The sequence below is a fragment of the Cryptomeria japonica genome, chromosome 5 (genome assembly GCF_030272615.1).
Source record: "Cryptomeria japonica chromosome 5, Sugi_1.0, whole genome shotgun sequence".
NCBI lineage: Eukaryota > Viridiplantae > Streptophyta > Pinopsida > Cupressales > Cupressaceae > Cryptomeria > Cryptomeria japonica.
In genome coordinates, this window is record NC_081409.1 from 672,585,639 (window position 1) to 672,598,743 (window position 13,105).

Consider the following 13,105-nt stretch of genomic DNA (forward strand, 5'->3'; position numbering starts at 1 on the left):
TTTGCGTCGGTCGTCCAACGATGTTATGAACTCCTCCGACGACGGCTATATTTGCACCCCTAGCCACAAATTTTGGCGGATTTCCGTTAGATTTCCGATGGATGCTATGTTTGCTCCCCAACAATTGTTTGACATGGAAGTGACGTCGGATATACAACATCCTTGTTGGATGTTTCATTAGTTGTCGTCAAAATTCTGATAGCGAGAGATGATGTGGGCCAAACGGCTTTGTTGTCGGTGAATGAAAGCATTGAATGAGTTATACTTTTAAAAATTGCATAAAACATTTATTATTTATTTGATTCAGTGTTATTTGCAAAAAATGATTATCAATGATGTTTCCTTTCTCCAAGAATTGTCTAGGATCTTTCAGTCAGATAATATGTAACATCGAATGACTAAATCTTTTCTTTACAAATGCTTATTTTATTTAATTATTATCTGAGCATGAATTAAAATTTATATCCGTACAGAAGCAGAATATACAAGTTGAAGAGTCATCTGCAAGAAAATTTCGTAAAAGAAAGCAAGCAGACATTATCTTGAATGACATAGAAACAAGCTCATCAGCTACCTAGAAGAGAGCAATTGGAGAAAAGCAGAGGAAAGTGTTAAAGAGTGAAAAATAGATAGAGAGTATACAATACAAACAAACAATGTCTAGAGTGTATGATGTGACATCTCTAATTTATGTCTGCAGGGACTAACTGGTTTTGGAGTTCTTGCAAAACCTATTGGGCCGCGCTTGGAGGAAATCAATGTGTTCATGAAAGGAGCACCTTTTTTTCTATTATGAGAATGATGCTTTTGCACCGAAGGATATTTGGAAGTCAATATCCAAAAAACTTTATAGTGTGGAACCAAAGTTGGCAGACTTGAAGTAATTTTCAGCTTTTAGAAGACGAAGAGGTTATGTACACAATCTCCCAATAGAAGGGCGATTTCAAGCATTACCTCTCCCCCCCATGACTATTCAGGAAGAACTTCCTCAGACAAAGGAATATTGGCTTCCATGGGATCAAATAAAAAAATTGAAGCATAGACTCTAGACGATGTGGTGGTGTCCTTCGTGAAGGACTCTGCACTATAATTAAAAATTCACGAGGGAAACTGCAAGATAGTGAAGAGAAATACAATCTTGAAAAGTGGGAAGAATGGATCTTGGTTTGGGTGGGGCCAAATCAGGTGGCTCCTCTAGAGGTTGACGAGATAGAAATCATATTAGGATTTGAAAAAGATCACACTTGTGGAACTTCATGTGTGACTGATCGATTGCGGTGTTTGGGTAATGCATTCCAAATAGATACAGTTGCATACCATTTATATGTCTTGATTAAAGCCTTTTATCCTGATGGCATTAAATTAAAGTACTTTCTCTTCTATCTGGTATTGGTGGAGAAGAGGTTGCTTTGCATCGACCTGACCTGCCACCTATTGGCAGGTCAGGTCGATGCAAAGCAACCTCTTCTCCACCAATACCAGATAGAAGAGAAATAAATTTAATTTAATGCCATCAGAATAAAAGTCTTTAATCAAGACAGATAAATGGCATGCAACTGTATCTATTTGGAATGCATTACCCAAACACCGCAATCGATCAGTCACACATGAAGTTCCACAAGTGTGATCTTTTTCAAATCCTAATATGATTTCTATCTTGTCAACCTCTAGAGGAGCCACCTGATTTGGCCCCACCCAAACCAAGATCCATTCTTCCCACTTTTCAAGATTGTATTTCTCTTCACTATCTTGCAGTTTCCCTCGTGAATTTTTAATTATAGTGCAGAGTCCTTCACGAAGGACACCACCACATCGTCTAGAGTCTATGCTTCAATTTTTTTATTTGATCCCATGGAAGCCAATATTCCTTTGTCTGAGGAAGTTCTTCCTGAATAGTCATGGGGGGGAGAGGTAATGCTTGAAATCGCCCTTCTATTGGGAGATTGTGTACATAACCTCTTCGTCTTCTAAAAGCTGAAAATTACTTCAAGTCTGCCAACTTTGGTTCCACACTATAAAGTTTTTTGGATATTGACTTCCAAATATCCTTTGGTGCAAAAGCATCATTATCATAATAGAAAAAAGGTGCTCCTTGCATGAACACATTGATTTCCTCCAAGCGTGGCCCAATAGGTTTTGCAGGAACTCCAAAACTAGTTAGTCCCTCCGGACATAAATTAGAGACGTCACATCATCCACTCCAGACATTGTTTGTTTGTATTGCATACTCTCTATCTATTTATCACTCTTTAACACTTTCCTCTGCTTTTCTCCAATTTCTCTCTTCTAGGCAACTAATGAGCTTGTTTCTATGTCATTCGAGATAATGCCTGTCTGCTTTCTTTTACGAAATTTTCTTGCACATGACTTCAACTTGTATATTCTGCTTCTGTACAGATATAAATTTTAATTCATGCTTAGATAATAATTAAATAAAATAAGCATTTGTAAATAAAATATTTAGTCATTCAATGTTACATATTATCTGACGGAAAGATCCTAGACAATTCTTGGATAAAGGAAACATCATTGATAATCATTTTTTGCAAATAACACTTAATCAAATAAATTAAAAATGTTTCATGTAATTTGTAAAAGTAGAACCCATTCAATGCTTTCATGCACCAATGGAAAAGTCATCTGACCCACACCATTATCCATAATAGAACAAATCAATTTAATAGGCTATTATAAAGAATACATACAAAAATATGAAAGAACATTAAATTACCATTACAAACCCATAAACGATCAAAATAGTGAAAATAGATATAAATTTGTAAATGTCTCCCTACAAACACCACAACCATAACCAAAACAAAAAATTCTTAACCGCAAAAACTAAGTAGATGGTGAGTTGCAAGTCTACAACATCTCTCAGATGATCAAACCATTTGTTAATTTTGTTCTTTTGATTAGTCAATGGATTTAGTTGCATGTACAAGTTTTCTATTTGAAGCCTTCTGTTTCCCTATATTTGAGACTTAATAAAACTCTTGTGAGTAGGAAATTGATTCAGGAGTTACGTGTGAAAAATTTGGCAAAGTAAATGATGACAATCAAACTCAAATTTTATCTGTCTTGAAAGACTTTTATCCTTATGGTATTAAATTAAAGTTCTTTCTATATTTTTTGGTGATCTCTGGAGTAGAGGTTGCTTTGCATCAACCTGGGATACATTTAACTTGTGTTGTATCTGCGAAAATATGTATCATAGGTCGATTCAATGCAACCTCTACTCCACCAATACCAGATAGAAGAAAAAGTACTTTAATTTAATGCCATCAGGATAAAATTCTTTCAAGACATATATTAGGTATAAAAGGAAGCCTAACCTGTCATTTGAAGGGGTCTACCTACAATTCAAGTGATCTCTTAATTATAAAATCATTTCAATTCCAAGTGAACAAGCAATCAAGCATTAAAGGAGAATTCAAGTTGGTGCAGGTGCATTTGGAAGACCAAAGGACTCAATGAAGCCATTAAAGACTTTTGAACGTCTTAGGAGTGAAGAGCCAATCAATTATGATGTCTTTAGGTCCATTATGGCAAATGTAAGAGTGGAGAAATTTCTTGCTCAGGAGCAACAATAGCAAATCCGCCTTAAGGAAGGGCACATTTTATGATTGACAGTGTTTAGACATTTCAAATGAAAGATGAATCCATCATCATTTGGATGGTATAGTGTTTGGAAGAGGGGTATATGAGAAACCCTACTTTTAAGGGTTTGTGAGAGGCTAAATAAGGGATTTTGCATCTAAGAAGGTTAAAACTTGTAAATAATTGCATTTCCTTAGTTTTGAATCATATACTTTCCAAAGCAACCTTTTGATTGTAGATTCTGTATACCATCTTAATTCGAAAAGCATTCATTTTGTCTACATCCGATAGTCATTGCTAAAATCAGTTTAAAGTGTATTCATTTAGGGACCTTTCATAAAATTTTCTCAACTTACACATCATAAAATGATCTTAAAATATTCATTGTTTATAATGATAAGAATTTGGTTGTTCCATACACCTTCCTTTACTATTTTAAAAATATCATCGACCAAAATATTGTGCAGCAGTAGTATGGAGTGCATCTCATCTATTTTATGCCTAAATATTTCATCATACCACTTTCTTTTCAAAGGTGACTGATCGATCTCCATGTTTGGGTAATGCATTCCAAATAGATATAGTTGCATACCATTTATCTGTCTTGATTGAAGACTTTTATCCTGATGGCATTAAATTAAAGTTCTTTCTCTATTTTCTGGTGATCTCTAGAGCAAAGGTTGCTTTGCATCTACCTAGGGTACATTTAACTTGTGTTGTATCTACAGAAATATGTATCCTAGGATGATGCAATGCAACCTCTACTCCACCAATACCAGATAGAAGAGAAAGTACTTTAATTTAAAGCCATCAGGATAAAATGCTTTCAAGACATATATTAGGTATTAAAGGAAGCCTACCCTATCATTTGAAGGCGTTTACCTACAATTCAAGTGATCTCTTAATTATAAAATCAATTCAATTCCAAGTGAACAGGCAGTCAAGCATTCATCAAGAATTGATGGAGAAATCAAGTTAATAAAGATATTTAATAGAGGAGATATTTAATAAAGATGTCATCTTTTAAATTAAGAAATGGGCAGGAGATTAATAATACAAACCTTCCATATTGCACACTTCAAGGTATATTCAAATTACAAGTTACATTTATAGGGTTTGTCCTATTCGAGCTAGCTACTATTTCAACACATTCTAACACATGTATATATTTCTATGCAATAATTAGTAGTAGCTACACAGACTATGCAATAATTAGTAGTTCTTTTCTAATAGTGCCCTTCATATGCAATTCTTTCAAGATTATTTAGTTGTATCTACCTTCTTAGGTTATGCAAATGGATATTAGATTAGGTTATGTATCTACTTTCCTGCTTTGTAATTCTCATTGTGTTTAATAAATTTTTATCCCTTTGGTGAAAAAAAAGGAGGTTGATGATAAATATCTACGTTGTCTATTAGTTGATTCCCATGATAGTAAGTGGTTAATGTTGATACAAAGTAACACTAACGGGAAACTTTGATGACAATAAAATACACATCACTATTGAACGTACCCCTATCTCATATAACCCTATGTTGGCTAGGCCCCACAATAATTAGAAGATCCTAATTACTACTGTCCTAAACCTTTCATTGACCATTACAATTTCACAGTGAGTTGAGTTAATTAGTCCATTAGTGAGATTGGGAAAGAGTTTGGTATTGAGTTAGGTGTTGGTGGAAGGTTTAAGGAGGTACACTATCATCATAATTAATGTTAGAGAGTGTTGTGTGAAGAAGAATGGCCACAAAAGGAGTGACTGTCCTAAGTGCTTGAGACTGTCACAAAAAGTGAGTGTTGCAGCAGTGAATCTTCCTTTGACCTTTCTGTGTTTGGGAGGGTAAAAACCCATGGTGGTATATGTTGAGTGGTTGGGAGGGTAAAGACCCACATATCAACTATCTACCTTGACATCCTAGGATGGTGTCCACCTACTCTAAAACCTTGTGGGAACTCTTTGTCTGATACTAACATATACATAACATGTGCCTCTCATATAACCCTATGTTGGCTAGGCCCCACCATAATTAGAAGATCCTAATTACTAAAAACACTAGATTGTTCCCTAAAAAGTTGTTGAGTCATAGAAAGCCTAGCTTGATAGCCCTATAGTCTCTCATACCTAAAATATCCTTGTGTCAATGATGGTCAAATGTGACTACCCTATGGCCCCTACTATGCTCTAGACCTTTGAACCTAATATTGATACTATTGGGTTTTTCTTTGTAAATCATATAGTAAGTCTACATTATCCTTTGAAGGATGGGGAGACCTATGGACACTTTAGTCCCTTCATCAAGGTTACAAACTTCTCTTATGCCTCTTGTGTTCTCCCATGTACCTCCTTTTCCATAGCAACCCTAAAGTCATTTGGATTGGCCATGTGTAGGAAAATTGAAATTTTGGGCTTTCCACCCCTAATGAAATATTTGGCAAATAACTTGTCTTGAATGTAATCTACAAATTAAAAGAACTCCAAAAACTAACTCTCATGTTGAGCCACTATGAAACCTTATTATGTAAATTGTGAAACTCATCTATGCATCTCTGTCAAAAATATTTTGAAATAGAACACACTTTGAAGCACTCCAAAATGGTATCTAGAGAGGGTTTCCAATGTGAGTTGGTGCATTTTATCCTCCCAGTACCACAAGGTGGAATCAAGTCCTCTCAAAAATTGCATTGAAAATTATGCCTTTAATTTACTCACATATAGATGCAACCCAAAAGCATAAGTCCAAGATAAGTAACCAAGACTTATCCTCAACCCCATTTGTTGATCTTAAAAATGTAGAGGATTGGAGATGAAGCAACACTCGAATATGATCCTTTGGCTCATGATATGTGCTTGCTATAGTCTATACCTCTTGTATTTATGCATGATGAGGCTAGGTAATGTGTATTGATCAATATTCTATCTTCTCTATGTGTATTTCCCAAATTCAAGGCGAACTCCTAATAAGCTCCCAAGATGCAAGTATATGCTCCTCTACTACAAGTGGATCCTCATGGCTTGTAAGATTTGAGGTCCATACTCGGGATACTAATCTTGGTGAAAACTCTCAAAGTGATATGACCCTTCCTTCCATTTCCTACACCCTATTTTCTAACCCACACCTCATAACCCTTACCTCACTTCCTATCATTATTAACTTACATCTACCTTTCATATCCCCTATCTTAACCTCCTCCACTTTCCTACATCCTATCCTAAACCTTAACCTCATACACACTTACTTTTACTTCACCTACCTAACCCCATTTCATCCTTCACATCCTTTTATCTCCCCCCATTCACTTTCCTACCTTCCAAACCCCTAACATATCCTAACTTACTCTTTCACCATTACATCCTTCATCACTTACTTCCCTATCTTATCCTAACCCACACCTCATAACCTTATACCTCTCAGCTTCCATTTTATACCACCTTCCTAATGGTACACTTATGCTCCCTTCCAAAACACCAACAAAAAATAACACTCGATCACTACACAATGCTCTCACGATTCTGCAGCAGGGATTTTTTGTCACAACCATATATACCAGCATCCATAATTGGGATATATTTTACATAATGGCACTTGATCATGTAGGTTTAGGTCATCCCTCTCCTTAATTAGGATATATTTTAAATATGGAAAGTAGTGTTAATATGTTTCAGGCTAACTATATTGTTCATTATTTAAAATGTAGTGTTTAATTAATACATGATTGTAGGATTGTTCAACGGTTTAGGTCTTGTAAGAAATTCTTCTTTTAAATCGATCATATCATATTACAGAAACCTCTCACCATCTCTGCTATTGGCAATTAATCTAATAAATCTATAATAAACTTTGAATCTAAATATTTGAATATGTATAACAATGAATTTGCTGATTATACCCTACCTTTTTCCTGCAGTGATTAAACCATTCCTACATCCTGCAGCGATTAAACCCATAGGGAACCTATGTCCACCTCCCTCCTTCGTGTTCATCAAGGGATGGCCCCTACCTACATGTTCCCTATTGTGATCCCCATTGTGATCCCCTAATATGCCCCGAGACAATGAACTAAGAGACCTTGGGAGGGCCTTTAGTAAGGCACTCTCGCTCGACCGAGAAGGGATACTTATGGGAATAGTTGTGGTTGAAGTCACCGAAGATGGATGGAGTTTCGATAGTGAGTGTCCAGGAATTCGGGTTGTTTCCAGTGTGGCTCTGCTTGCTTCTTTAGGTCAATAATTCCCATTTGTTGGGAAAGCACATAACCAAATCGTACTCCCTCCACTTCCAGCCTGAGCTGTAGAACCTGCTGGTTTCACACCAATGATCTTCCCCACTACGATTAAACCCACAGGTTCACTGCAGAGGCAGGACGAAGAGGCGAGAATTAATAATGGCAAAGGTCGACGGGACGAAGAGGCGGGATTTATGAAATGACTTGGTCTTTTCTTTTTTTTTTAAGTAATGCACGCGGTCGTCAGAATTTCGACAAATGCGAGCACTTTTTCTAAAAAAACCCAAATGTCATTGCCAATTCTTTCTCCGTTGAAACCAAATGTTGCATTATCGTCGGAATTCTGACGAAATTGGGCATTTTTTCAAAAAAAGATCAAATTTGATCACAATATACCTTCTCCGTCAGAATTTTAGGCCAAATGTATTAGTGTCAAAAGAAGGGTGCCAAGGTTTCAGCATAAGAAGATGTTGCTCATAATTCCACTAATAGTTGTAGAGAACAACGTGACAATCCTATCTACTATCAAAGACAACAACAAAGAACCCACACACGCAAGGCGAACTCTAGAGATTGCCATCGAGAATGGGGTGCCATGTATCAGAGATCCATTGATGAACATTTTTTAGGCTCGACCATAATCCTCTGAATGTCTTGATCAATCCATTTTTTTGCAAATTGATAAAATCTCATCTCAGCTATCTTGTGCTTAACCTCTTCCCTGAACTCCACTTTCAAAGGGGAATCTGTTGTTTGTGGGATTTGTGACCCTATAAAAATCTCTGGCTCCCACACAAGGAAGAGCCCACTCCATGCCCAGTCCACCCACACATTCTTTCCTTATGCCTATCTCTACTATGGGCGGTTATGGACTACACCCTTCACTAAAGGTTGAAGCTTGCATACTCATCTGCAGTCGTCGAGGGGGGATATCACTGTACAACCACCAAAATCGCTAGATTGTGCCCTAGCCATTGGAGTAGTCTGTAATGATGACATTGCGCTTCAATATTTATTATATTATTAATTACTTCAATATTTATTATATTATTATAATTAATTATTTTATATCATCCCCGTAAAAAATACTAATATAAAATTAAGGATAATATTAAGTTAAAAAGAATAACTATTGTTTAATGTTATCCATAGCAAAACACTAAGAAAAATTTGAAGGAAAATATGAAATTAAAAATAGTAATTAACTTTATCGTTTATAAAATACTTTCTTAAATTTAAATCTCATTATTTTAAATTTCTTTATTTTCATTTCATTTTTCAAGAATCAAAATAATTTAGTTATTATTATTTAATAATTTAATAATCAATAATTATTAATACATTTTCAATAATCAATTATTTATTTATTAATTAATAACTAGTTTTTGTTTATAATTTTTTAGAATATTAATTATGGGGTTCTAAAACTTGAAGAAGGAAGGGTTCATGACATGGTGAGCAAGAGACATATCTTGTAGAAGATTTAAGTTCAACTTTGAATAATTCTTTTCAAAGATTTCTTTAATATCAACATTGTTAGCTTTGATATATTCTACAATATTAACATATATCATTCCAAACATTGTCCAACGAAAACACTTGAAACAAACATAATAATAATAAACAAGATTAGAACATTCCATTGACCTATTAGAAAACACACGAATACAAACCAAAATCAACCTCTCTTTTTTCTCCAAAACCAACCTTCACTATTAGAAGAAAAAAAAAATCTGACCGTTTTAAACAAATTTAAAGAAAGGTCAAATTGTCTTAGTGATTGAATGATCGTTGCTTAACAAAAGAGAACAGTTCGCAGATAGACGTTGATTGCTATTTTGAAATATCCGGATGCTTTCCAAGTTTCTACGTTAGTTGCTGGAATGAAGAGCAGCCAGAGAATGGTCAAAAGCGTGAGCAGGTTCTAATTGACTGGGTATACCTCTGGAAGGCCTATGTGCACGTTACTAATTGACTCAGTATACATCTGGAAAGCCTATTCCCATATAAATCAGAGATTAGACCTAGAGGTTCCCACAATCATTTTTATCTGATCAATCAATGTATTCTACAATATCTATGGCGGCCTACAAGCAGGCATATGCAGGAAATACCATGGCTCAACAACCACCTGCGGATCCTTACTCTGGATATCTCCTAATTGAAGAAGACGAAGATGATGAAACTGGTACGTCCTGCTGTTGGGGATTCTGCAATAGTTACCTACGAGAATTGCCATTCCCCCAAGATAAATGCTTAACAATCCAGTACACTACGAGTAATGGGCTAAACACTACAAGCAATGGGCTAAACACTCGAACAGAATACGATAGAGTGTATTTTATTCCTGTTTTGGGGCAGCCCATCTCCTCCCATTGCTACTATGTCGTGCGAGCTGAGGGCAAGCACAAGGGGTAAAAACAAAACCTTTCATTTTTATGTGATTTTTTCCTCTCTGGGTTTTTCTTATACAATTCAAATATCAATATTTAAAGATTAACAATGATATTGAAAGTTACGCCATCATCTAATATCCTTGCATTATTTATTGCTTAGAGTATTGAATCTGTATTTATGGGTAATTAACAATCATATGAATACCTTCTTACCTGTTTGTATGTTGATGTTGTGGACAGATTAGTGGAAACATGCTCTACTGAAGAAGACATGTCGAGACTTTTTTGTTTTAGATGTGTAAACGACGTTCGTCCTAGACCTTTGCAACCCACCAACTCATATCAACATATGCAGATAATCTCCAAGAGAAAATCAAGTTTCACAACAAAATGTGTAGCTGCTGATGGTTACCCACCTCAATTTTTGCGTAGGAAGGGTTGGAGTGTGGTAGCTAAAAACATGCGTGGCAAACATGGCAGACTTGAACATGTTAGAGGGGAAAATACTGATCTTAGAAGACAATCTCCCCCATTTGATTTCTCTTTGGTGCAGAGAACTTCCCCTGTCGTTCTAGTTGGGGAGTGGTACTGCCCCTTTATCTTTATCAATGAATTGGGTACCAGATTGGAAGATCCTAAGATTCAGGTCATGGAGTGTCCCTACTACAAGATGGATCTGGAAAAGTTCTGGGAAGAGATATACTCTATTCAAGGTATGACAGAAAAATATGTTGATGTGGACAAAACCTTAAAGGCAGAAGAAGGGCTATTGTTTGGAAAAGAGGTAACTGAGGAAATTAGAGACAATGATGGAAGTGTTTTTTTCAAAGGTGTGGGCAAGCAATCAGGACAAGCTACTGGTGTGAAGCTTAGCCGGTCTATCATTGCCAAAATGAGGGCAGATCGAGATAGATATGGATTAGAACGAGGAATTGATGTAAGGGTGAAGAAATCATTTAGTAGCAGTGGGATGGAAAGAAAATTTTCCTGTTATATTGTAGTGGAAAGGTATGTATTGAAAAGAATGGATGGGAGCATTGCCTTTACTTATTCATTTAGAAATTCGAACCAAATCCAGGGGAAGTGGGAAGCATGAGGGGCAGCACTTAGTTGTTATCATTTTTTATATTTTGTTAAATGGAAGCATTTTTTACACTCCAAGGAACTATGTAATTTCATCAATCTTACAACAGGCATATATGGGAAGTTTCTTCCCTATCACATCTAATATATGACTGCCAATCTTTTCGTTAAAGGTATTGAATTGTCTTTGTTTATATTCTTAAATTTCTGTAGTTTGATTAATGTGATTTCTATTTTTTTTATGGATCAAGTACATATAATATTAATATATGTTTTTGGATTCAGCAGTGTAAGAGTTTTTTGCATCAACGTTTTGAATCATATTTTCTCCTACACCTCTCATCCTGATGATAAATCATGGAGTGTGATTCGAAATGTTGATGCAAAAAAATGCTACACAGCTGAATCCAGAAACATATATTAATTTAACATGGACTGTGGAAATCTTCTCTCCAAACATATAATATTTTTTAATAAATATTAGAATCAAATAAAGATGGATTCAAAAGACTAATGAATTGGAATTTGGCTTGGTTGTTTAGCCTTCCATATAGTACATATTTTTGTTTCTTCTTTGTTTAGAAGTGCCTCTTGTTTTATTATAGTAGAATTTATTTTCAATTTCATTATTTTTTAAATTATTTACACACATTAAAAATCATTTTAGTTTTTTACTTGAAAAGAGTTCATTAAATATAAATTAATATCTTAACTCATTCTACACACTTTCATGTAATACAATGATTTGATTCATATTTTGGCACATTCATCAAAGACACCCATTCAATCTTATCATGGATCAATATTAATCAATTCATCAATAGGAAAGTACAATTAATTCAAGTTTGGTATTTCAATGAATTAAAAATTAGCATCATCTTCTCTTTCCATTATCGAAAACCCATCCCAAAAAGATATCTTACTTGAAGGAATTAATATACAATAATGATTTAAATTTTAAAGAGTATATTTAGAAAGTGTAAAATATTTAATTTATATAGTAATATAATAAAACTTTCTTATCTTGGTACATAAATAAAGATTAAAATAAAATTTATTCTTTTATTAAATGTCATACTAGAAAAAGGAAAAACTTAAATGTGATTGTAGACCATTTTTCTATGGAAGAAGATAGATTAATGGATTTTCCATGTGCACCTTGAGGAATGAGGGTGATGACCACACTATAATGAAACCATAGATCCCTCATACAAATTGATTATGTTTGGAGGAAATGTTTACAAAAGTGGGAAGTGGTGCACAAAGGAATGGGTAAGTGCAGGAGAAAGGATGTGGAAGTGGCAAATTAAGGGGATAACAAAATAGAGAAATGAAAAGGAGTTGCACAATTAGGTATCAAGTCTTATCCAATGATATTTTTAACTTATCAAATTGGTTGTGAGAAGTACAAGGAAAGAGTTAATAAGAGTAAAAAAAAGAAAAAATAGGAAAACAAATACCATTTGGTTGTTCTTTTATAAAGTAATATTATCTCTCTAAGCCACACCTTATTTAGTAGAGCTATTTAGTTCAATAAAAATAAATACTAAGACATAGGAAAGAAACATGAGATGTGTTGACAAAATACATCATATAAATGTGACCTCATATAAGGTCATGATGGTATACTGTTGTTTAAATGAGTTTGTTGAAAAGGCTTTAGAAACTTCAAATAATGCAAAACAACATCTCACCTAGATGGGTTTAAATTAAAACTTCGTAAGGCATGGTAACCCATCAAAGCATAACTAAAAATGGACTTTTTTTTATGTTAGATGTAATTTTAAATGCTTCTTATTAT

The 13,105-nt window shown here is 34.7% G+C and overlaps 1 protein-coding gene across 1 annotated transcript; it reads left to right on the plus strand.

Annotated features, from left to right (window-relative positions):
* The first annotated feature begins 9,904 nt into the window (after window positions 1-9,904).
* Window positions 9,905-11,317, plus strand: LOC131876048 (uncharacterized). The gene is made up of 2 exons (XM_059220821.1): window positions 9,905-10,239; window positions 10,462-11,317. Exons 1-2 carry the CDS (start codon window positions 9,905-9,907, stop codon window positions 11,315-11,317), a joined length of 1,191 nt encoding a protein of 396 aa, XP_059076804.1.
* Window positions 11,318-13,105: the final 1,788 nt, after the last annotated feature.